We start from the raw sequence: 24,166 nt of genomic DNA, 5'->3' as shown, positions 1-24,166 counted from the left end.
ATCGGATCTAAACCAAATTAGTATGGGACCACCTTTCCTTAAAAAAAATTACAGAAATCGGCATATGTTGTTACTTTGCGGTAACATACATAAAAAAATATATATATTCCGACGAATTGATAACCTCCTCCTTTTTTTGAAGTCGGTTAAAAATAATGATCCCTTTTCTGCGACTTTCTGAAAATTCTCAACGGCAACACTGCACAAAGCAATGGGCAAGGCGTATCTAATGAAAGCCTTGACATTTTAGTCACGTTTAAAATGCGCACGCACGCCGCCACCATTGGGAGTAACGATGAATATATAGTATACATAGATATGTACAGCAGCTTGACGACGCGACGTTAGGGATAATCCCGCTGGTGCATACTGCATGCGGCTCGTCTACCGCGCTATCAATTTTCGGCGCTACAACACACACACACAAAAACAACGCTCAACGCACTTAATTACCGGCGGCAATAGCGCGCTGTCACTCAAGGAAGTCTCCAGCCACTCGTCGGTGTATTCGCTGGCATGCATACCCTGCAAGAAATGCGACTAATCCGGGATGCCTACGGAAGCAATATCAAAGGAACATGCGACTAATACCACTCAGTTTTGTTAAGCGAATACTCTCATTGTGTACCAACACCGCATATAAAATTTCGCTAACTAAGTGCGTACATTTCATTAAATCGTTAATAGTATCCATTAGAGATCAGACGGGGACTAATTGATCTCCAATAATATCCGTGTGAGACTAGTTGCGACTAATTAATGCCCAATTGTAGCCGATTGAGACTAATCTCGGAATACTCCCTTTAGAGATTAGTAGCACAATTTTTTGCAGCGTACATATGTATATATGTATGTATGCATTAGTTTGTGCGTTGGAACTTCTATATGTAATGCGTTTCGTATGCATCGCTTTTACGTAAGCGCTGCACTTACTTTTCCTCTTTTCCAACTTTTTTCTTTTACTTCTTTAACTTGCTTACCTACCCGCGGTACAAGATTATCTCTTCCATGTTAATCAAGTATAATTAAGAAATTTCATTAAAATGTTAAATGTATGCGAACAAACGAGCGAACGACCGAGTGAACGAATGAACAAATTCATTAAAATATGCAGGAAACGTCGTTTGTGGACTTGTACAACGCCGTTAGAACGCATTTCATAGCTTCCAAGTGAGCGAGCGGTTGTTGGGTGGTGGTTTGTATGTAAGTAGATTCATTTAAATAAACACAGGCAATAACATTTTACCAACCTACAGTAGCACCAACAACTTTTTATAACAATTTCGACAAATAGACAAACAAGCTGTATAGACAGTAAAAATAACAGCCAACACAAGTGAAGTGAAGTGAAGGGGAGGGAAGAACACAGTCTCTACCGCCCATATTTATTATGGTGCGAAATTGGCTAACAGCCACCCCAAAAACTATTGCCTCTTCGGCGTTCCCTCGATTGTGTGTTGTGTTTTTTTTTAAGTATGCCCAAAGAATTACGTTAAGTGTCTGTGAAACCGTTAAAGTAATATCGTTTTTATGATCTCATGATAATATTAACTTTTTATGTAATGTTTTAATTGCGGTTATGTTTATTAGTTGAAAAGGCGTTTACACCGAATCGCCGGAAAAGAGTGTGGCGTTCGTAAATTACGCGGATAAACTGTAAACCATTTATTTAATAATTTTTTTGTCTGAATTTTCATTCTGTTCATCCGTTTGAGTTATTATGGTTGTATTTTTATTCTTATTAAATGTATATACATACCAGTGTTGCCACGGACAAATTTTTTCGCCTACCATTATTTCCTATCAAAACCTACCAAACCTACTATCGTTAACTTCCCATTAAATTGGTAACTGTCCGGTGGTCCAAAGAAAAGTCGCTAAGGGCCGGTTACTCAATGTCTGGTTAACACTAATCTCCGGTTAAACATAGTTATCGACGTTGCCGACTCCCTGTTGTATGTATGCATGGCCTTGATGCCCTTTTAAAAGAGTCTAAGGCCTTTAACGCTGCCGGACAATCCGACATAATACTTATTCTGCCCTCATTTGTCCTTCTACGTGCAGACATTCGCGAACACAATCTTCGATTGCGAAGACTTTCGCCTGAAATATGGTTGGGTAAATATGTGCCCATTGGCAGACTTTTCTGCCTGCCCCAGCATTCCCGGTGTCCATATTCGATCCATCGGTATACCTCCCGGCATGTTCCACTTCTGACAGTGGGGTTAAGTCTTCGATTTCCTGTACCAAGGGATACTGTTGCATATTTTGTTTACTTTTGTTGTATTGCCGTAGGGGAGCTTGGTGGTTCTGTAGCTCTAGTACGGGTGAAGCTCCTGTAAACCTTCTTTTAAGAGTGTCAGACTCCCGGTTAGGATAGTTGAAGTTCGTTTATTGGTGTCCACCCATCAATCGACGAGTGGCGGGGAAAGAACAGGGTTGTTATTGTTTTTGTAGCGGCACTACTAAGCCCCTCCTATTTCGGTGTGTACACCAATCGTTGTCGTCCAGCTCCACTAACGGTAGGCCCAGGAAACGGGCTGTTTGGAGGGGTGTTAATTAAGTGAGATTGTGCTGGCATGTGGAGAGATGGCTGGGGTAATGCGGGGAGTCTCCACATGCCGCCCACTTCTTATGGATATTGTGGTCAAGTCTGGAGAGGTAGTTGTTGTACCGGCTGCAATATCCAGACCGTAAATGGGTCGTCCCTTCTGGCAGAGATCCGCTGCACCCAGTCAAGGCGAGAAAAACATCGGAGACCGCCGGTTCGCTAATGGCCTTTATGAAGGACTTCTAGCCTTTGCACATTTCCCTGGCACCTTGATCCGGCCCTACGATTATCGGTGAGATAGTTGTTTATGGCAACTTGGGAATTGGGCTGTGACGCCGTTCGAATTAGCAGTAAAAGAGTGAACAGGGTTTACCCTGGGGAGACCTCTTGTCTAAGAGGGATGCTAGCCTCCAAAGGGTCAATGCCTCTCATTCGACGATTTGAGAAGTCGTGTGCTCTCAAAGCCATCATCACCTGAAATAGCCATATCCTTACAGCTATTCCCGTGTTGTAACATCCAAGGAAGCAACAGTTAATTTTTTATGGTTTTTATGAAGAAAATTATTAAATAATTTTTGATACTCTCTACTGTTATCTATGTTTATTATTTTTCCAACGTAAAGCTGGATTTTTTTAATTGGTACCACATTAAATACAAAACACGATTTCTGTCAGATAGCTAACATCGCAGATAAAAAGAAGTGAAACTACTTTCTAAAAGTCATTGTATCATAGTAGAAACAAATTAATTTCAGTGATGTCTTGGAAATGGAGATGAAACGAGGTTTAACGTTGTTATTCCAGTATTATACAAAAAATTCATTAAAAAATTTACAAAAATTTTATTTAAAAATCCATTATGTTGGCGCTGACACACTAACTCCAGAGCCACTGCCGGAATCGGATTAGTGTGTTGGCGCAATTGCGCCTCTTCTGGCTAAAGGACATTAATTTTGCTTATTGCTGCACAAAGATGTGTTTATACAAGGTGGTATCGGTTGAGCAAAAAAAAACATTACAACATATTATATGCAAGAAGTACCCAAAACTACAACAAACACATCCTTTTGATATTCAGAAGGAGCGCGGCGAATTCTAGCAACACCACCTTGCAAGGCGAATTTATACAAGGTGGTGTTACTGGCGAATTTAGATTTTCGCCGCTGTACTTCTTAATGTCAAAATGATGTGTTTGTTGTAATATGAATTCGCCTTGTTTACAACAAACACATCATTTTGACATTAGGAAGTACCGCGGCCTTGCCACCTTGTATTAATTCACCTTGTGCTGCACATTTTACAAGTGACATTTCTCTTGCGTTCTATGCTGGCTCTTTGCGACACCCGGTGTTGTCAGTGTTCCGGTGTTGCTGACGCCATTGAGTTACAGAGTTGTGAAAATTGGTATCAGCGCCCGTAACTCTTAGGTAGGATTGGCAGCGATTAATCATTGGATTAAGTTAAATTTGTCCAATTTGCGATTTAATTGTATCATATTTTTGTGTTTCATTAATCGCAACGGCGCAGCGCCGCACTGGGTTAAGCTGAAGGTAGATAGTTTTATTTACTGCGACGTTGCGTTGATCCGTTTGTGCATTGACGACGTTGAAAAATTTGGTGTTACACACATTGCGTTGCGCCACTCACTATTTTGTATACAAAAAACAGCTGCTAAGCATATCCACAAATGTAATTTCAAATGTCAACGCATGAACGCAACAGAAAAGTAGCGAGTTGGTTTACTTTCGACGGCAACTGCGTTACCGCATTCGTAAAGGCGTCGTCTGTAACAGCTGTCATACAAATACACGTATTCACTTTTATTTGACACAAACGGCGTGACGCATTTGCCGGCGACCGCATGTTGTGTACATTCACTTTTGCCCATTCCTAGGTGATAACAAACAGCTGATTTGTTCGCAGAAGTTCTGCGGGCGATCCATTGGCGCTCGGCTTAGGGATGTCAGTGGCAAAAATACATCGATGTTTTTTTTCGCATCAATGCATCGTAACTTACATCGATATTTGTCGATACATCGATGCATCGAGGGAGTTTTCCTGCACTATGGAACCTTTTCTGGTATGCAGTTTTATAGCTCATAAAATTTTAGTATAACAAACTGCAAGTCAGGCAAAGAGAAAATATTAAAAATCAAAGCAATTGAAACTTGCACTTTATTAAACTAACATTTTATGAGCTATAAAACTGCATCTTCCTCCCTATGAACTTCAGACAAAGCGATATTCGGCCGTACGATGTACTTAAGATGTCAGTTTACAGAAAACATCGATGTTTGGATGCATTGACTATTTAAACATCCAGTGGAAAATTTTCGATGCATCGAAGCAAAACATCGATATTGTCGATGCATCGATGTTTTTCGCTAACTGAGCTTTTAATGCCATAACAATTTGGACTCAACTTCTACAGAAATAGTATGCGTGTGGAGGTTGTGTGTGGGGTAGAGTAGTCGTTGTGTTGTACATTACGCGGTGTTTTTTTTTGTTTATTTTTCATTTGAGTGCATTTAGTTCATTTTACGGCCGTGCTTAGGGTAGAAATTCGGAAATATCGCAAATGTCTCAAGGTGAATTATTGCAATTTGTGAATTGTCGTTTGGTACGTAATCATAAGCTGATACAAGAAGATCTTTGGGTGCGCAATGGCAAAATCATTAATCCAGAGCCAGTATTCTTCGATGAGAAGCAGCGGGTGGGTCACGTTGCTTGACTTACAATTACCAATTAATTTTATTATATTTTATTGATTATTAGGCACATCAACAAATCGATTGTGGAAATTCCATTATAGCTCCCGGCTACATTGAACTCCAGATTAATGGTAGGTAAACAAACAGATTGTGGGACAATGACCTCCGCCATGATGTATGTAATGCGTACACTTTTCTAAATGTAAATGTGTTTTTATATACGCGCAGTTTTAATCCCAAGGCGTAAAAGCATACTGCTGCTTTAAATGCTTTGCCATTATCGGTAAATATGTAAGTGGATCAGGGTTTTATCTTATCAGCTGGTACTTCACTTAATCACAAATAATTGTAGGAATACGAAAGCGCTGCTGCTCATTTTATGCAAAGAAAAAATAACAAAGTTCCAGTTCTAGCACCAGCTTTAGACCTTTTTTTGTTTTGTATCCCTTTCAATCAGGCGGTTACGGCGTTGACTTCTCATACGATGTGGATACAGTCGCTGAAGGCATTGAGAAGGTCGCAAAAGAGCTAATCACAAATGGGGTTACTTCATTTTGTCCCACCATTGTAACGTCGCCACCGGAAACTTATCGGAAAATTATACCACAAGTAACGGGCACAACAACAGGCGCACAAGTTTTGGGCTTGCATTTAGAAGGTCCTTTTATCAGTCCACAAAAGAAGGGAGCCCATCCGGAGAACTGCATCAAAGATATTGATAATGTGAGTATACATATAATTTTACTTAGAACCAATTTCAATTTACATTTCCCTTGCTACAGGGCATAGACACGTTGGTGGAGGCCTACAGCAACTTAAGCAATGCCAAAATTATCACGCTTGCACCGGAAAAAGATCCAACGGGCGCTGTCACAAAAGCGCTGACAAACATGGGTATCACTGTAGCCTTAGGACACTCCATTGCCAACTTGTCTCAAGGTGAACTTGCTGTGCAAAATGGTGCGCGGTTGATTACGCATCTTTTCAATGCCATGTTACCGGTGAGCAAATATATCTTCTTTTCTAATAATCATGTAAATTTTTGCTTGACATACAATTTTATACAGTTCCATCATCGGGACCCTGGTCTGGTTGGCTTGCTGGCGTCCAATAACATTCCACCTGCCCAGGAAATTTTCTTTGGCATAATTGCTGACGGCATTCACACACATCCGGCTGCTTTGCGTATAGCCCACCGCACTCATCCCGATGGTCTTATACTGGTTACGGATGCAATTGCAGCACTCGGTCTGGGCGAGGGCAAACACCACTTAGGTCAGTTGGAAATGGAAGTACGCGATGGCAAAGCGTTCATTGCTGGCACTAACACTTTGTGTGGTAGTATTGCACCATTAGATACATGCGTACGCATTTTCAAAAAGGCAACCGGTTAGTGCAGATGTGTACATAAATACATTCATATTTAAAAAATAGTTTTGGTATTATGACACAACCGATAATTTTACTTCCTCTTTTCAGATTGCTCTACTGTATATGCGCTAGAATGCGCAACACTACATCCGGCAAGTTGTTTAAAAATGGCGGAAACGAAGGGTACGTTAAATTTTGGCGCTGATGCCGATTTTGTTATTTTGACAGATGACTTGTTTGTAAAGTCGACATGGATTAATGGCAAATGCGTATACCGTTGCAAACCTGAAGAATTGGAAGCACTCACTTCCAGACCTATTGAACAATTATGCGAGTGTATATAAATTAGGTTGAAAAAATGTATTGAATTCGTTATTTTATTCAGTTGCACAATTGCTGAAATTCAAATTTTATTGCTTTTATAACCTAAACGTTTTTATTTAGATCGCTTGAATCAACATGCAACTTATTTAAAATCAATTTTTGCATTAAATTGATGTTTACGTTTTTAATGCACTTGTATTTTTGACCCCAAATTTATTTAATCTAGGTCATACATACGTGTATTAAAATTGGGTACTGTTTAGTAAGTAGCCCAACTATTTCGGGGTATTGCGTCCAAAGGGGTGATCTGATCCGAAAAAGTTTCCACACAATTGTAGTCAAGGGTCTACACATTATGTTAACATATACTTTTGTAATTTTTGGCCACTAATTTATTAAGAAATTCAGTTTGAAATATGCTTTTTTGTAAAATTCGGAAATTACCGTACATTTTTCACTCCGATTCTCCTTAAAGCAGCCACTTCACCAATACATTTTTATATTTCCCTTCACTTTACACTTTATTCGATTAGTTATAACTTTTTTAATTACTTTAATTTTAACGAATTAATCACAATTTATTAAATAAAAGAACCTTTAAAATAACGCGTCTGCCTTTGGTTGCATATGCAAATTAAATGGCGGCGTTCTGCTGTCAAACTCCAAAATATACAAGAAGGACTAGAGGCAAAAGAAAATAAGATATAACCCAATAAGCATTAAAAATAAAAACCTTTCCATGGAAATATGTATTCGAAGACTGAAGGCCGCCTACGCATAAAGGTTTTCTCTGCAAAAGGTGTTCAGCCTTCCCTCCTTGGCAACACAGAAAGGAGACTTCTACTTACTGAGGATTATTATCCCTAAGTGCGGCCGAAGGCCGCCTGCGCAGAAAGAAGTTCTGCGCTAAAATACTATCATATTACTATTAGTATAGCATTTTTACATTTCGCGTTTTTTTAATATAACAATATTTTTAGTGAAAATTTTGTTTAATAACTTTTTTAGGTAACTTGTTTTATACAAAATCGCCATAACCTACTTAGGATAATTTCTTTTATTTAAAAATACCACGGTTTCTGTTAGTGTGGTTATATTCCACTTCTAACTGCTCACTTTGTCTCGGTAGATGCCGTTTTCCCCCATTTTCAAACGGTTCCCTAGGGGTCTGTGGGTGGTCTCGAATGGGGTGGGTGCGGCTTTTCGTAAAGTGGGGAATGTCCCCTTTCGAAAGGGGGTGGGTTTAAGGGGCCACGCGCCTCACACTCCGTCCCCTCCCCCAAAACGGTGGGCTAATAACTAAACATTTCCTTTAAAATTTAATGGGCTATAAAAATGCGTACTTAAAAAATTCCAATTCAAAAAATTAAAAATTTAAAACTTGCAAACTCCGAAAAAACTTTCGGAAATGCATTATCAGAAAAATGAAATAACGGAATGACAAATAAAATTTATCATAATGCACTTACCAAGCATAATTAATAACCTCTTCAAATTTCACCCTGTGCTTGAGAAAACCGAATTTCGCAAGCATATGTGACACACTGTGCATGGGCTTGAACCAATTGTCAAATTTTTGTTTTTGTTTTGCTCGCTGTTGTTGACGTTGCCTTTTTCGAGACGGCGGCCGGGACTTTTGGCTATACGGAATTTAATTTATTTGGTTTTTTATTCTGGCAAATTGTAGAATGAAATTTTACGTTTATATATTGCTGCTGTGCGGTTTCTGTTTGGGCACCCTAGCATGGGATTCTGAAGAATTGGAAATATTCGACTTGGTTGAAGAAATCAATCAGAACTTTTACGAGTTTATGAACATTTCACAGGAGGCGACAAACAATGAAATTAAACGCGCGTTTCGAGGCCTCTCTATTGTCCTACATCCAGACAAGAATCCATCTGAAGATGCCAATATACAATTTCGCAATTTGGTATCCATATACGAAGTTTTAAGAGAAACATCTAAACGTGAAAAGTACAATAAAGTCCTGAGAGAAGGCTTGCCAAACTGGAAGTCTGCGTTATATTATTACAGGCGTATGCGAAAGATTGGCTTGTATGAAGGAGCAGGAATAATTTTTGTCATAATTTCTATTGGTCAATATTTATTTGCTTGGGCTGCTTATCTGGAGAAGAAATACACTGCGGTAAGTTGAAATGGCCAATGTGAAAGCAGTTAAAACCACGATTAATTAAAACAATCAATTTCTTTAGGAGCAAGTATTCGGTTCCAAATTGAAAAAGTTGCAGAAAAAGAACAAAAGTATTGATATGGATGTCATTCTAAAAGAAATACCCTCACCTTCGATCCTGGTAAGCTATGGACTTATGAATAAGGGGATCAATACAGAGATTATATTTCATTTCAGAATACATTGCCTTTCCAAATTCCGCTTTTTATTTGGCACTTACCAAGCGCCATAAAAGAAGCACTCAATAGAGCAAATGAGCTTAAGGAAATCGCAATGGAAAAACGAAGACTGTAAGTTAGCAAACAAAATTTATATGTATTTACATACGTTTGTTTGTACATATTTACATTATTTTATAATCATTTTTGTAGCGAACTCGAAGAAGACCAACGCCAAGAGGACCTCGAGCGTGAACTGGAAGAACAGGCGCGTTTGCGAAAAGAAAAGAAAGAGAATCTACGTAAACGACGTCAAAACACCACTGCCCCTGAAAAAACTGATGAAGAATTACGAGGCTATTCTCAGATACAGGCACGCGAATTGACCGAAGATGATGCTGTGAAACCTGTACAACAAAAAGTATGATTGAAATTTAGCTACTGATGGCGTTTTGTTTTTTTTATGAACTAACGAGCACTTTTTCACCCATATAGGCAGCGCTTAGTGGCGGCTTCTGGACTGATGAGGATCTCACCGAACTTATACGCTTAGTTAAGAAATACCCTGGGGGTTCCAGTGCTCGTTGGAATATCATCGCCGAAACGATGAATCGTTCAGTGCAAGAAGTTACTTTCATGGCAGCGAAAATGAAGGAAAATGGATACCGTCTTCCGGGCCAAAGTGCCGAACAAAGCTCTGAATTCACGACACAGGAAGTGACTAAAAAGGAAAAGGTAAAGAAATCTGCGGCGGCTGATAAGAATATACTGGTGCCGGAGACAAATTGGTCTCAGGAACAACAACGTGCGCTGGAATCAGCTATTATTAAGAATCGTAAGAATGCGACCGGCGATCGTTGGCAAAAAATTGCCAACTGTGTGCCTGAAAAATCTAAGGAAGAGTGTTTATTGCGCTACAAATATTTATGCGAATTAGTCAAATCGCAAAAGAAAAGTGAACAGGAAGCCGCCACCGACAATCAAGAGGAAAACTGTGATCAGGTGGAGACTATCGAAGAGGAACTGCCAACGTCAACAAACGTAGCTGAAAATAATATCGTTGAAGATGAGTCTGTAGACAAGGTTGGGAAAAAACGCAATAAGCGAAAAGAACGCCGGCGAAGACGTGATATGTCAAGCGACGAGGATTCAGATGATGCTTATCAGTACGAAATTAACTAATGGCGGGGGTAACTAATATTACCTATTTTTTTTATTTTTTTTACATACATATGTAGATTGCGTTGTTTTCCCTTACACACTTCTTTTTAATTGAAAATCAATTAAAATGTAGTTATTCACACATAAAATGTATATTGGATAGCAGGCGCTTTAAGTCGCCGTAAGCTCGTGTGAAGCGATCATTATGCCATTATGGGAGAGCTAAAATAATAAAAACTACTAATTTAAATACATATAGAAAATAGGCGCGCATATTCCATTTAGTTTTATTCATTTGATGATGTAACAGATTCTTTACTTATTTCTAAAAGCGAATTTTGCGACATTTCAGTCTCATCCTCATCATCTTCGATTTCCATTTCAAAAATGGTCATCTTGCGGCATTGATCCGAGAGCACAGTAACCACCTGAAAATATTTGTTCACTTAAAATAGTATGCAAATCAAATTTCGAACAAACGATTTTCTCACCTTCCTACTACCCGATACGGCCAAATGTGTGCACTCGCCTTCAAGTGGCTTCAAACAGTTACTCTCCATTAGATCAGGCACATGACATGCAAAAGCCACATCCATCAAGTTAATATTGGTTGGCATTATATGCTGTGTTTGCTTGCCTTTTGTCGCTTCTAATGCAAGTTGCAAGAAATAGCTTTGCTTATCATCCTTTTGCGCGTTACTTTTTAATAAGAGCGACAATATACTCTCATTGTAAAAACCTAAATCCACAAATCTCAACGTATCAAATACATTGTCACGCAGGATATCGCTTGTAAATGGGCCAGATAGTAAATCGAGCCGGGTGCACTTTAGCAGGGAAAAATTCTTATTGAATTCCATCAACAAAAGTTCGTGATAGCTTATCGTTGTAACCAAGAGATCTGTATGTGCTTCGTCATTCACGAAAAATGAACTATGGATGGTAACGCCATTCTCCGAAGTGGTCGGTAGTAACGCACAAGTGATGCTCGCATCCTGCACAAAACCAGCACTAATACTTTCATTGGGGCGCTTGAATACATTCTCGACTGCTTCCAGCAGTTTGTCGCGCTGTTGTATAAGCGAACTTTCTTTTTCGTGTGGAAAGAGTAAAGAGCAATTCCGTAAACACTCATTTTCATCGAGTAGACGATGCCACAAATGATGCGGATCCGACTTGACGATCTGTTGTAAATTGCGGTTTTCCAAATACTGACCAACTTTTTCCAAATTAAATTTGCGCTTTGTTACGGTACCGTCCTCTGTAATTGAAATAGTTAAGTGAAACATTTTTTAACAAAACACCATAGCGTTTGCCTACCATTCTCCACAACACTGTCCTCAAAACTGTTCAAATATTCTGCCAAATAAATAGTATCTTCCGGTGTAATTTGCGTCATTTCTTCGGGTATATCATGCTGATGGAGACGCAAAATTACAATGCAGAGCCATGAGAAAAACAGTTTCATGTCATTGACACACTGATCAATGACTTGCTGCATTTCCAGCACTTTCATCAGGAATGAGCCACATTCACGAAGTGCCGCTTGTGTAGCATCGCATGAAAGAAGCGGCTACCAGTGTACGGTGAAGAAAGAGTTTTATTAAATAACCATAGATACAGCATATGGATATGTATACTATACCTCAAAGAAGTAGCTAATGCGACTCAAACCTTTCAGCGAGTTCAGAAAATAGAACATGTTTACACCGCTGCTCTGTAGCTGTTTAGTCACAAGACTCTCTACAGTCGAATAACTCAAATCTATTGAATTGGCTAATTTTTTAAGACCTTTCTCAGTTAAATCACTTAACCGAAATAAAAGATAAAATTGATTGGCAAATATTTTCTTTCATATGCAGTTAGCATTCTTACTCTCGAAGGAAATTCTCAATTTCATGTGTGGCATATCCAAATACAAGAAGCTCCAAAAAATCAGCCGAAATCGAACCTTCTGGTTGCTGGTGGGCATATTTTGTTAATTTATTGTCCATTTCCAAAAGCACCGTTTCCCAAGCTTCCATTATGCATTGAATGGTTTCATTGATATAGCTTTAAAAAAAATAGCCATTAAATGTGAATATAGAAGGTCCCTATCTCAGCTTCTCACTGAAATACCAAAAGCCGTGACTAAAAATTCAAAATTAACTTTTTGATTTATTGTTGTTTTTGTAGCGGCATTACTAAGTCCCGCCTATTTCGGTGTGTCCATCAATCGTTGTCGTCAAGGCCCAAGAAACGGGCTGTTTGGACAGAAGATTGCTAGTTGAGTGAGATTGAGCTAACACGTGAAGAGGTGGTTGGTGTCGTGCACATTAGGGATATTGGAGTCTGGACAGGTAGCTGTTGAGACGGCTGCAATATCCAGACCGGTTTTCTCTTGGCAGTTGGAATTATAACTCCCCACCTTGTTTTATGCAAAGCACAATTTTAGTTAGTTACGGCATTTTTGTATTCCAACGGAGATGTCAGACGGGGCCTTTAACGTTTAGGTGCAAGAAATTATTTTTAACTTACTTTTTAGTTTCCAGCACGTTGGCGCAGTGCACTGCCAAATGTAGCATCGGTGATATGTACTCCTGCAGTACTTTATTATGAAAATGCAATACCTTGAGCTCGTTTCCATCGGACACCAAGGCGTAGATAGCATTAAAGTTACCACTCAAGCGAACATCATGTACTGTGAACTCTTGTGGATGGACAACATGCTGCTTTAAGTCTATTTGACCGGACCGCAGCGCACCGAGCAGCAACAAATGCACTTTGCCAGTTAGGGTAATGACTACTAAGAAGCATGGGGAACCCTTAGCAAAAGACCTTTGCTCTTCTGGTGATTTGGGTAAGGAGCCTATGCCGCTTAGCGGTGGTAAAGGTGGTAGAAAGAAATCGAAAGTGTGCTGCCATTGGAATTAGCATATTAAGAGCTAGTTCAAAAAAAAATAATTGTTAAGTTGTACCTCTGTTCGATTACGATAAGTGCTGCGATAGTCCGAGGTTTTTATAGCTTTACTAAAGTAAACTCGTTTGATGTCCTCCTCAAAATGCAGCATTGATATTTGATCTTCACGCTCGGCATCCAACAACGTCACTCGTCCATCACTATAACCTAAAATGTTCAGAGGTTTAAAATCGCAACAGCTTGGTGTAGTATTTGTGTACCGGCAGCTAAAACCGTTTCATCTAATTGCCAGCCAAGTGAGCGTACCGCAATGTCCTCGCCCAGTGATGGAAATGTCACTATCTTTTGCCAGTTTAAGCGCTGTATAATGACTTCACCTGTAATGAACAGCTTGTAATTAGTTTTGTTATATGCCGAGCTCTACTTTTCCCCAGTTGCAGACTCACCTCTGTCGGTGCCATAAGCTATCAAATCCATTTTGTTGCTCCATTCCATGCGTTCAACAGCGCCACCCACCACACGGGAACCCATTTGTTTCATGGAGTTCGCTTGAGCCATGATGCTAAATAGATATTCTTTTGTCTAATTTTCAGATGTTTTCCTTATTCGCATTGGTAAAACAATAAACTATCCATTTTGTTTTCAATTTGCTAATTCCTCTTCTCCTGCTTTTTGCGCTCAATGATTAATGCCCCTAACCTCAGTATATCCAGTAAACAAACTTAGCTATTTTTTTTTTCGCCAAGTTTGGTCCCCATAAAGGACTAGTGTTGCAAGCAACGCTTTTTCGGCAATTAGGGTGTTGTGCAGCTATTTAATGTGGTGAAAATTATTTAAGCACTGGGGAGATTTATTCACATGGAATTGGAGATTGGGCTAATAGATTTATTTTAAATAAATTGTGAATCTGCGAAAATATCTTTTCAGCAGATGTATACACTTTTTAACCTTTTTCCCGAAAATGTACATACAGGCTCGAAAATATGCGAGTAACATTAGGTTTGTATAGTAACAGTAACATTGCAGCGAGAGCGTAAAAGCAAAATAGAGCGTTAAATTGAGAAGAAGAGAAAACTAGCAGAAGAACTTATTGAACACAAAACTAGCAATAACTTGCAAGTGAACAGTTGTTGCACTGCTTTGACAATCTGCTGTAAACATTTTACTATTTATAAATCAGTTTTAAACTCTTTGCTTTACACACAAGCACTAACACTGTCCAGTACATCATTAATATTTTTGTTTCCACTCACTTTACTTTTGTTTGTGCCAAGGCGAATCAATATAAGGTGATTGCAGGAGTACAAAAACAAAAATTTACGTGTATTTTGTTTTTGCTTTGGCGGCATAAACTGTCAAAACCTGTAAGTGTGAGTAGAAATTCAAACAAAATTTTTCAATTTGATATCAGAAGCCGTGCGGAGAAACACATACACAAAATCAACTGAGCTAGTAACACCACTTTTTATATATTCTTTTGACATTTATTCTTCTTCTTCTTCTGCTAGCTAATTTCTGCTAGTAAAAATTTCACTAGCAAGAATTTGCAGCTCTCTCGTGTTGTTACGCTCTCGATTCAGTGCTCTCTTGCAAATTTTTGGGTTATCATACACTTTTCCAGTAAAAGTTTGCAGGTTCCAGTACAAATTAGTACTGACTATTGGTAACTATACAAAGCTATTCAAATATCGTCCCCTCGATGGAAAATTGCCGGAAGCGTCATTTTGACAATTTGTGGTTTTTGGATATCTTCTTTAGTTTCTGACTAATTGACTAAAATTTTTTCGGTTATTTGGTACAAATTGCGTTAGTATTGCTGTCGTACTAAACTAATCAAGATCTTTTAAATAGAGTTATCTGTTCTTCTTTAGTTTCCGACATATTCAGCTTTATCATGAGTTTCATTTTCTAGAACCGGGTCACTTTTCGTTTGCGTGTGTTCACTACAGGTGGATGAAAAAATTGTTGGCGAAATTTTGTTCGGGCGAAACTCACGATTAGGCTGATTAGTAAAAAGTATGGTTAATTTATAAAAATTGTTATCACATTTTGGTGTATATCACTAAAACTGACTGCAAATTTTTTGACAAATGTCGTATACGACAAAATTTTATTAAACTCATAAATGGTTGACACTAAACTAAAAAAAATAAGATAATTTAAGAATTTCATGAACTAGTACATAGCATTCTCCGACACTTTGGAGAAAATCTGTAGTCGTGTTTCTGAGAAATTGCATTCCAAACTTCAATCGTGAGTTACCGAAAGTAACTTGTGACAATCTTTTATCCAGGGATCTACATAAATTATAATTGTCATTATTTTCGCAGTTGGAGTATATGCCAGACGAGAAACAGGTATATACATACAAGGGTACCTAAATTAGCGCGTTGAACTTGTATATTTATCTCTCTCCAACGCATTAATTCTATATACGTAGGTACCAACGCCTGACAAAGTTATGTCTAAATTTAATAATGGCTCTATGACAAAATATTCATGGAATGTATTCGTAGATTTTTATTTACTTCATTTCATACATTAGCATTGATGTTTTGTTTTTCATACATTAGTATAGATGTTTTTTACTAAATACCAGGAATAAATATTTAATAAAAAACTATTTCATTTAAGCTTAACCAACTTTTAGGTGCTCGGAGCTAATTTTGGAACGCCTCACGAAATATTTTCATAGACCGTAAATGCAACCCTGGGTGCATCATTAACGAGCTGAAAAACCAAACGAAAAAATCCCATCTGAACCAATATTCCCAAAAATTATAAAGCAAAACAAAAACCATTTTTTCCAATTTATGCACTGTTATTTTTATTATTGCAATACAATTTCGCAGCTCTTCAAACATTTTCCACATTGTGCTTTTAGGGCTAGTAGTTTCCGACCCCATTTGCTCGTTATTTTTTCAATTCTGAATTTATATATTGCATGCTTTAGTTTTAATTGTTTAAGTTAAGTTGTAAAGGTGAAAATAGGCCACATTAAAAAAATCGGTGACGCGCGTAAAAGCATACCTCACAAGTGGTGTGGAAAATGCAAGAACAAATATAAATGGAATAATTTTCGAAATTATGAAATGGTTATTGGTATTTTCCATCTCAAAGGGGGTGATTAATTTGAACGTTATTTAAGCTGCCTTTACACGGTCGATTTTTGTCGTTTAATCAAAATCTACCCGTGTAAACTGCAATTCAACCGTAAAATGTAAGCGTTTTAGCTAGTCGATATCTTAAGTATATTTTCCAGTCGACAGAAATCGACCCGTGAAAAGGCAACTTCAGGAATTTTTTATTTTCTTTTTTTTTTTTTTGCTTGAGCGTCTTTTGAAGATGTGCCAAATTATATTGTCGCCTTAAATACAAAACAACAATTTCTTTAAGCCATCTTGTGCAGCAATTTGTTGATCTTATCCTCACGGCTACCGAAATCACCAACCTCAACGTAGTGATTAGCCTTCTTGCACCAGCCTCGGGTTGATGTGTTGAGCTTGAATAGCAACAGGAAGTTGGGGGCTTTCTTGTAGTGAAGTGAATCAACGCGCTTCGCGAAATTTGCGTTCGATCACAAAGCAGAGATTGGGACACGCTTGACCATTCCACGTTTGTACATCAATTCACAAACTGATTTAAGATTTGGATAACCCCATATAGGGGTTCGGCATACGTAGCATATTAATGGTTGCCTTGCTCAATTTGATGAACACACCGTTTTAATGCGGCGAAGACAGAACTGTAAAACTACGCACTTTTTGTGCAACTTTGTTGATACCGCGGATGCGGATCACAAAAGCCAATTTGGATTTTTCAGGCCCGTCGAATTGGCCGCATTTCTTTGCCACACAGCGTTACTCCATCTCACGGCGTCCATCACGGAGTTTTCTTGTTTGATATTTCTCAGCATGCACCAAGTTTTCACATTTACGGAGTGCAATCACAGCAGAACGCTTTAGTTTACGTTTGATCAGGGTAGCAATTTGCTGACCTGCTCTTGCTGAACTGCAGCTTCGGCTCGGGGACAGGAGGCAGCTTCCTGGAAGGTTGTCTGCCCTTTGCTTTTGGTTTCTTACCGGCCCATGATGGCAGTCATCTTAACTTGTTACTTAGCACGTTGAAAAGGCGAAAAAAAGTTCGCCAAATGTTTGGAGCACATCGTAAATGAGCCACTCGATTTATAACATTTCTATAAACAATTTAATTAAATACTTTTATACATAGATATGCTGCAACCATGCACTTACTTTCCCAAATTCCATCCTGTTTATCGGCATAATTTTCCAAATATGCCAGCTACTTCATTACTAATTACTAAATTTTCCAACTGCGCTTTCTTTGTTGGCTCGACATATCCTAAAAAGACAAATTTACATTAAACAATAGAAATCGCAAAAATTAGCAAATAAAATACCTGCTTTGTTCTGTTTTGTTGTCAAATTTCTGAGAAATATGAATTCACCATGATGCGATACAGAAAGAACAAGGACCAGGGATGTAATTTTAAGTAAATCTATTATTCAGTGGCAAGGCGCAGAGCGTTCGGGGCAGTAATATTAATTTGTATCAAATATAACATTAAACGGTGGTTCTAATACATTTTTTGATATTATTAACCAGAGTACATACATTATATGGTATTTCTTTCAAAATTAATGTACTATATGAACTTTTTTTTCAAATATTTCTTAAGTTTCTTTCATGAGTGCTGAAAAGCAACCATGCGTGTAAGAAATTGTGTGCTACCTAAAATTTCACCTCTGGAAACTTTATCCCCATAAAGGACTTCACCACAGTTTTTTTACTGGATATACTGAGCCCCTAACTGTTCTTTAAATGTGTTGCCGTTTAGTCGCACTTATTTGATCGCAACATTTCCTGATTACAGTCTGAACAGTGGCAGCTCTTAGAATATATTTTTTTATAATCTACCTGTTTAAATTAAACTTAACTACCTAAATTCATTTTCGGTAATCGTAGTATAAAAACATTTTCTTATATTAATGGTTTAATTGATCATTTTTCGAATATATCTCATTACAATGGTCATCAGCTCACTGGCCTCGTGGATTGCATTCTTATATGGCAACGTCAAATTCTGACAGCTGCCAATCAATAATGCCCAATGACAAATATTAATGCCCACTACTGAACCGGCGCAAAATGCTTGTGAAATTTTTTCACACTGCACACAGTTTTACTTTGCAGCCTGCGCCATTCCATTAATAGTGAAAAAATCTTGTGATGGCAAAGGTGAGTGTTTAAAGTTAATAAAAAATTCATATTTATGGAGTAAAATATGTTCCGAAGCTATAGTGATTGAAAGTTTATTGGTAAATTTGATTAAAACGTGCCAATTCGCTGTGGAAAGAACCTGTGAAAAATCTCAGGGCATAGGAACGAAAAGTTCTTTTTTCATGCGGGTGGGTTAAGGGGGTCGTCGCGAAAAAATCTAGAAATAGCGTGGAAAACGTAATAATTCTTAAAAAATTTGCATTGCGTGTTTGAAAATTTATTAAATCTCATTAAATATTAAGAATTTCGCATTGAAGGACATTTATTGATGACAAAAACGAAGAAAATTACTTTCAAGGACACTTACGAGTTCTAAGGAATGGTTAGCTGATTAAAGGGGAACGAGGGGTTTTCTTGCATGTATTTGTACGCGTGCCGTAGTAGTACTCGTTGGGTGGTGGTGGGTTAGCTTGCTGTGGTAACAGGCCACAGGGCCTTCCGGAGCACGAGTTCGTGTATAAAACACTCGTTAGACATTGAGTATGGCGAGTTACCGAGTGTTCCTTGCACTGATTCGTTTATCCAGGGTCAACAATTTGCGCTACAACAGACAGGAGGTCGACGTGATCTGCATTTTACGGATGCAGTGCCTGAAAAAATTGCCACCTTTTAAGTTTACCCCATTCGTAACTGGCTTGAACTGCATTCAACATCTGATTGAATTCAAGGCGAATTTAACATGGTGGTGTTAGCCGTATATAAGTAAAATACACCTTGGATTGAATTATTTGTGGTCTGTTGAGACCACAATTCGGAAAATTGTTTTAGTAATGAAAATTTATTACTGCATTTTTCATAAATTGAACAAAAAGTCAAAACGATGTACATGAAGAATTGATAATTATGTACCGAAAAATTGGTATAACCAATAAGAAAGCGATTGTAAAAGGACGGCACAAGAGATGTGCCGTGAACAATCACACGTCCTTTCGGCATACCGTGCAGCAATCCATGGATATAGGAAATTTCAAAGGTACGAATGCGAATCTACATACAACTTTGCAGTGCCCGGTGTTACCAACGCACGCTGTAGAATACACGTTGAAGGTTACAGGATCGCTAGTATTCGCAATTTGAGGAATGAACACGTTTTATGGGCTAAATACTAGTTGTTTAAACGATTGACGCGCGAAAATTAAACAAAACGTAAAACTACTTTTTATAATTTGTATGTACATAATTGAATAGGGTTTGTTTCCACAATTGTGTTTTAATTGACTGTAAAGGTTATCTAACATGTGCGTATTTTTTTTTACAAGCATGCATGTATGCATGTGCCACGCGTGGATTTAATTCAAATGCATAGTCAAAATTCAAATATTAATCATTTAAAAAATAAGTTATTTGATGCTTATAGAAATTAAATAATACGCTGTTTATGCAATGTTGTTGTAGCTGCATAACTGGCCGTCTCCGCAGGATAAAATTTATTGCTGCCCAGCTGTCGTTTTGGTTGCTCGATATAAGTTACTTATATATGTTGCAATATTTGTGTGGGCTTTTTATATCTTGATATAAGCATTTGTAGGATGGTATCTAAAATGTAATTATGTCGGATTTAATCGCTTAAAAAATTTAGAAAGTATGGTATTTCACATTCAAGTATGTACAAAATAATACATATTTTATTAGAAAACATCTCAATTTTTGCTTATTGAATATTAAAATATCAATAATGTTGTCGCCGCGAAGTTCTCGTGCAGATGACTACCAAATTGCCAGCAACTAGCGGTCTCCATTGGCTATTTATATTCTATTGGCTACATGTGTATCAAGTTTATTTATTTATTTATTTATTTAATCTAGAAAAACTATTTGTTTTTATTTATTTATTTATTACAGTCATTTGACCTATATGGGCAAATCTAAAAAATAGGTACACTTTCAAACAAAAAATTTTAATTTTTAAATTTGTGAGCACACCTATGTTATATATATGATTTTATTCGTAATCTCTTAATAAATCTATTAATATAAGTGTAATTCATATTCATCAAGTGCTTCAAAAGTTAGACGAGGAATAAGCATGAAATAGAAAACAAAAGAATAAGCTGGGTGGAAATTACGCTGTTCAAGTTGTAAACTTTGAGGAAAGATTTTGAAAGTTGAACTCACTGAATTGGGATGTTCTAAATTCAATGGCATGCCTTGTTTTACCAGATTGGCTCCGGTTTTCGAGATAACGGTACTTGAAAATTTGATTAAATTTTTACTATTTTATAAATAACTCCCTCAGTTTTGAAGTTATTTTACTAAAATTTTGCACGTAACAGTTTTTTAATATTACCTTAATTATTCCTTAAAATTATCGAAATAGGTTAACATTAACATATAGCTCCAATACAACTGATTACTCAGATATGTGTTTTTGCGCAATAACTCTAACTTCATATCTGAATAATAAATTGTATGCGTGCTATATGTTAAATTGAACCTATACTAAATTTTAACCTGTTTAATTGAAGGAGTTATAACGCAAAACGTCTCAGATCAATCAGTTGTATGGGAGCTATATGTTTTAGTGAACCGATTTCGATGATTTTATGGAATAGTTAAGGTAATATTAAAAAACGGTTATGTGCATAATTTTAGTAAAATATCTTCAAAACCCAGGGACTTTTTTTATAAAATATTTAAAATTTAAGGAAAGTTTCAAGTACCGCTATCTCGAAAAGTGGAGCCAATAGGGTAAAACTTAGGACGCCATTGAATTCAAAAGGCTCCAATTAAGTAAGAGCAACTATCAGAACATTTGTCGAAAAAAAGTTGCTTTGATACCACTCTCGAAATATTCTGACTAAAAGAAGTAGCATCATTAAGAGTAGTAAATCAGGGTTTTTACACACTTCTAGAGATAAATTTTTTGAAGCATTTTACAGGTATATGTAATTTTATAAGGACTAGCAGTTATAGAAAGATTTATATCGTTTCGACGTGTTTTCCAAATGTGGCTTTAATTAAAGTGTTTTTGGAATAAAAATTACGCTCAAGATCGCAGAATATTTTATCTTTAAAAGTTGGTTTATTCTGAAAGCACAGCTCTTGCTCAGGTATGAAATTATTCGTAATTGTTTGTAGTATACAATACATACTTAAAAAGTTCTTAAACTTAAATGCTTCAAAAACTATACGCGATAAACCGAAAATTTTGAAAATTGTGAAATGTGGAATTGCAGACTTTGAGTTACTTGCCATTTCGTTATTTTTTTAATGCACACTTTTCTTACCTACTACATTTGAAGTGTACACATAAGTACTAATTGCACATACAATTTCAAATCAGTATATGGTGTGCTTCAAAAGTTATGGCATAATTAATTTTTCACCTCTTAAAAATTACATCAAAAATTCACTTGTTTTCATTATTATTTTTTATTTAAACACCTATAATAAAAAAGTTATGCGGAAAATTGATCCAAATTTTTTCTGAGGCTTCAAGTATACGTCAATGAATTATATCCAAAAGCAACCAGCTTGATATAGTTTCCAACAGTGAAAATAATGCTAAAAAACACCAAGGTTACCTGTTTTTTAGATTTGCCCATATATATTCACGTAATGTATATATTTGTAATATGTATTGCAAATTTAATATATAATAAAAGTAAAATTAGAGCTTAATATAAATATACCTGACACAATTTTCCTCTAAGCTATAAAATAGTTTATGTGTAATTAACTAAGATAGTATATTCTCGATGCTGTTGGAAGGTACGTGATTCCAAGCAGTATCGTAAATATATCACATGTAGGACATGCAGTCTAGAGTGCAATTACTAGAGCCGCCACAACTGGGCGGTTCGATAGGACCAGTTTCCAAGCCGGATCGGAAGTAAGGACAAGTTTCATGCCGACCTTTCTATTTCATACATTATGGGCGATCTGAATGGACGAAATCCAGCGTCACCCGGATCTTTCTATCTAATAGCCAATGTTCTGCAGTGATCAAGCAGCAGCCTTTTGAAGGTATCAACTTTATCACAATTTTTTATTTGAGCTGCAGCCGGATTTCACCATTTGCTATCGCTAACAATCTCCAAAGGAATAGCGGACGCGCCTAACAATATGCAACATCTAGTTACATGCCTTTCATACTGCCAGCTTTGCTGGATTGCGCATTGCATCTGTTACTTTTCCATGTTATATACTTTAAGGCCCCACTGATTTTCATTTAGAGAATTTTAGCGGTGGAAATTTATCGAAGCGATTGTCAGAATTCCACTGCTGGAAGTTCATTTTAACGTTTTAATCCTTTATAAAAGATATTATTCTTATCTATTTCCGTTTTATACCGCGGCGGCCTGAAGCAATTATTTTCCCTGAGTAAATATGAAGTGAGTTTCACTATTATATCGTAAGATATCGCTCAGGTAATCTGGGAGTCTACCTTGCTTTATGTTAAACACAAATTTCATAGCTTGATAAAAATTTGCTATTTCACGCTCAACCAGTTTAATTATGCGATCATTTCCCGTATGGGTGTTCGTACCGCTTGTTCAAGATAAATCGCATAGCCCTATTTTACATTTTTGAAGCTTATCGACATGTGTGTCGTTTGCTATAAAAAAGATTGTTGGGCAGTATATGAAATGTGGTACAACTATGGATCTGTCGACCAGATCTATACCTAGATATTTAATTATTTTTACTTTCTCAATTACTTTATCTTTAACTTTTAAGCTGTAGTTATCGGAGCTAACGTTAGCTGCTCTAGATATAACCATAAACTTTGTCTTGTTCATATTTAATTGGAGTATGTTAACGCACAACCATTTATATAAACAATGAAGGTCTTCTTGCATTTTGATCATTCCATTGGGTAGATTACTTTTGGAAATCTGCTGGAGTGGCAGTCCTTTGTCTTTACATTAGGGTGGTAAAAAAAAAAAAAATTATGTCGAAATTTTAATGCTCTTTATATATATATAGTCGCCTGAGTAAAAGATTGTCGTATGTTCATATCGGCCGGTTGTGGGACATCACGATTGAAGTTTGGAATGCAATTTCTCAAAAACGCGAAGATAGATTTTCTTCAAAGTCTCTGAAAATGTTAATAGTTAGCAAAATTCTTAAATTATTTAATTTTTAATGTTTATTGTTAATTAGTTTTCAGTTTATGAAGGATTTCCTTTAGTAAACTATTGTTGTTAGCGTCATTTGTCCACAATTTGGCAGCCACTTTGTATGAAATACGACAAAATGTGATCAAAATTTCTACTAAATTAGCGACACTTTTTACTCAATATCTCGAAAACTAAAGGAGATATCCAAAAAAGGAGAACGCCATTTTTAAGATATTGATTAGTTTAATATGACTGCATCACTAACTAAATTTTTAATAAATTATCGAAAAAATTACAGCCGAATATCTCGGAAACTAAAGGAGATATCTAAAAACTGAAAACAGCAATCGAAAGACCTCATTTAAAAATATATAACTGCATCTAAACCTAAAAATCGTCAAAATTGCGCTTAAGACAATCTTTACCGAGGCCACG

The 24,166-nt window shown here is 37.0% G+C and overlaps 3 protein-coding genes across 3 annotated transcripts; 2 read left to right on the top strand and 1 right to left on the bottom strand.

Moving 5' to 3' along the window:
• The first annotated feature begins 4,987 nt into the window (after window positions 1-4,987).
• Window positions 4,988-7,145, top strand: LOC118753951 (N-acetylglucosamine-6-phosphate deacetylase-like). Its single transcript, XM_036488825.1, has 6 exons — window positions 4,988-5,264; window positions 5,327-5,393; window positions 5,720-5,985; window positions 6,045-6,263; window positions 6,330-6,651; window positions 6,742-7,145. The coding sequence occupies exons 1-6, from the start codon at window positions 5,130-5,132 to the stop codon at window positions 6,975-6,977; spliced, it is 1,245 nt and encodes a 414-aa protein (XP_036344718.1). The 5' UTR covers window positions 4,988-5,129; the 3' UTR covers window positions 6,978-7,145.
• Window positions 7,146-8,526: 1,381 nt separating this feature from the next.
• LOC118753950 (uncharacterized protein F54F2.9-like) lies at window positions 8,527-10,683 on the top strand. Its single transcript, XM_036488822.1, has 5 exons — window positions 8,527-9,104; window positions 9,172-9,270; window positions 9,327-9,439; window positions 9,521-9,728; window positions 9,803-10,683. The coding sequence occupies exons 1-5, from the start codon at window positions 8,646-8,648 to the stop codon at window positions 10,487-10,489; spliced, it is 1,566 nt and encodes a 521-aa protein (XP_036344715.1). The 5' UTR covers window positions 8,527-8,645; the 3' UTR covers window positions 10,490-10,683.
• Window positions 10,684-10,712: 29 nt separating this feature from the next.
• On the bottom strand, window positions 10,713-14,066 carry LOC118753949 (anaphase-promoting complex subunit 4-like). Its single transcript, XM_036488821.1, has 9 exons — window positions 13,814-14,066; window positions 13,628-13,744; window positions 13,426-13,574; window positions 12,986-13,365; window positions 12,344-12,520; window positions 12,114-12,276; window positions 11,789-12,041; window positions 10,960-11,729; window positions 10,713-10,896 (listed from the first exon to the last, which is right to left on the bottom strand). The coding sequence occupies exons 1-9, from the start codon at window positions 13,923-13,925 to the stop codon at window positions 10,756-10,758; spliced, it is 2,262 nt and encodes a 753-aa protein (XP_036344714.1). The 5' UTR covers window positions 13,926-14,066; the 3' UTR covers window positions 10,713-10,755.
• Window positions 14,067-24,166: the final 10,100 nt, after the last annotated feature.

Source organism: Rhagoletis pomonella, unplaced genomic scaffold (genome assembly GCF_013731165.1).
Source record: "Rhagoletis pomonella isolate Grant_MI unplaced genomic scaffold, Rhpom_1.0 Rhpom_scaffold_03099, whole genome shotgun sequence".
NCBI classification, from domain to species: Eukaryota; Metazoa; Arthropoda; class Insecta; order Diptera; family Tephritidae; genus Rhagoletis; species Rhagoletis pomonella.
The sequence above is the reverse complement of the archived record's forward strand: the minus strand, read 5'-3'. Positions and strand labels throughout refer to the sequence as shown.

What these genes read in the sequence shown, in the direction of transcription:
- LOC118753951 (XM_036488825.1), top strand. Translation starts at nt 5,130, where the DNA reads ATGTCTCAAGGTGAATTATTGCAATTTGTGAATTGTCGTTTGGTACGT. An exon ending in TCTTCGATGAGAAGCAGCGG is followed by an intron (nt 5,265 to 5,326) that starts GTGGGTCACGTT and finishes ATTGATTATTAG; the next exon opens with GCACATCAACAAATCGATTG. An exon ending in CATTTTCAAAAAGGCAACCG is followed by an intron (nt 6,652 to 6,741) that starts GTTAGTGCAGAT and finishes TCCTCTTTTCAG; the next exon opens with ATTGCTCTACTGTATATGCG.
- LOC118753950 (XM_036488822.1), top strand. Translation starts at nt 8,646, where the DNA reads ATGAAATTTTACGTTTATATATTGCTGCTGTGCGGTTTCTGTTTGGGC. An exon ending in TGGAGAAGAAATACACTGCG is followed by an intron (nt 9,105 to 9,171) that starts GTAAGTTGAAAT and finishes CAATTTCTTTAG; the next exon opens with GAGCAAGTATTCGGTTCCAA. An exon ending in TGAAACCTGTACAACAAAAA is followed by an intron (nt 9,729 to 9,802) that starts GTATGATTGAAA and finishes TCACCCATATAG; the next exon opens with GCAGCGCTTAGTGGCGGCTT.
- LOC118753949 (XM_036488821.1), bottom strand. Translation starts at nt 13,925, where the DNA reads ATGGCTCAAGCGAACTCCATGAAACAAATGGGTTCCCGTGTGGTGGGT. An exon ending in ATTGAGAATTTCCTTCGAGA is followed by an intron (nt 12,277 to 12,343) that starts GTAAGAATGCTA and finishes ATTTCGGTTAAG; the next exon opens with TGATTTAACTGAGAAAGGTC. An exon ending in GCATTAGCTACTTCTTTGAG is followed by an intron (nt 12,042 to 12,113) that starts GTATAGTATACA and finishes GTACACTGGTAG; the next exon opens with CCGCTTCTTTCATGCGATGC.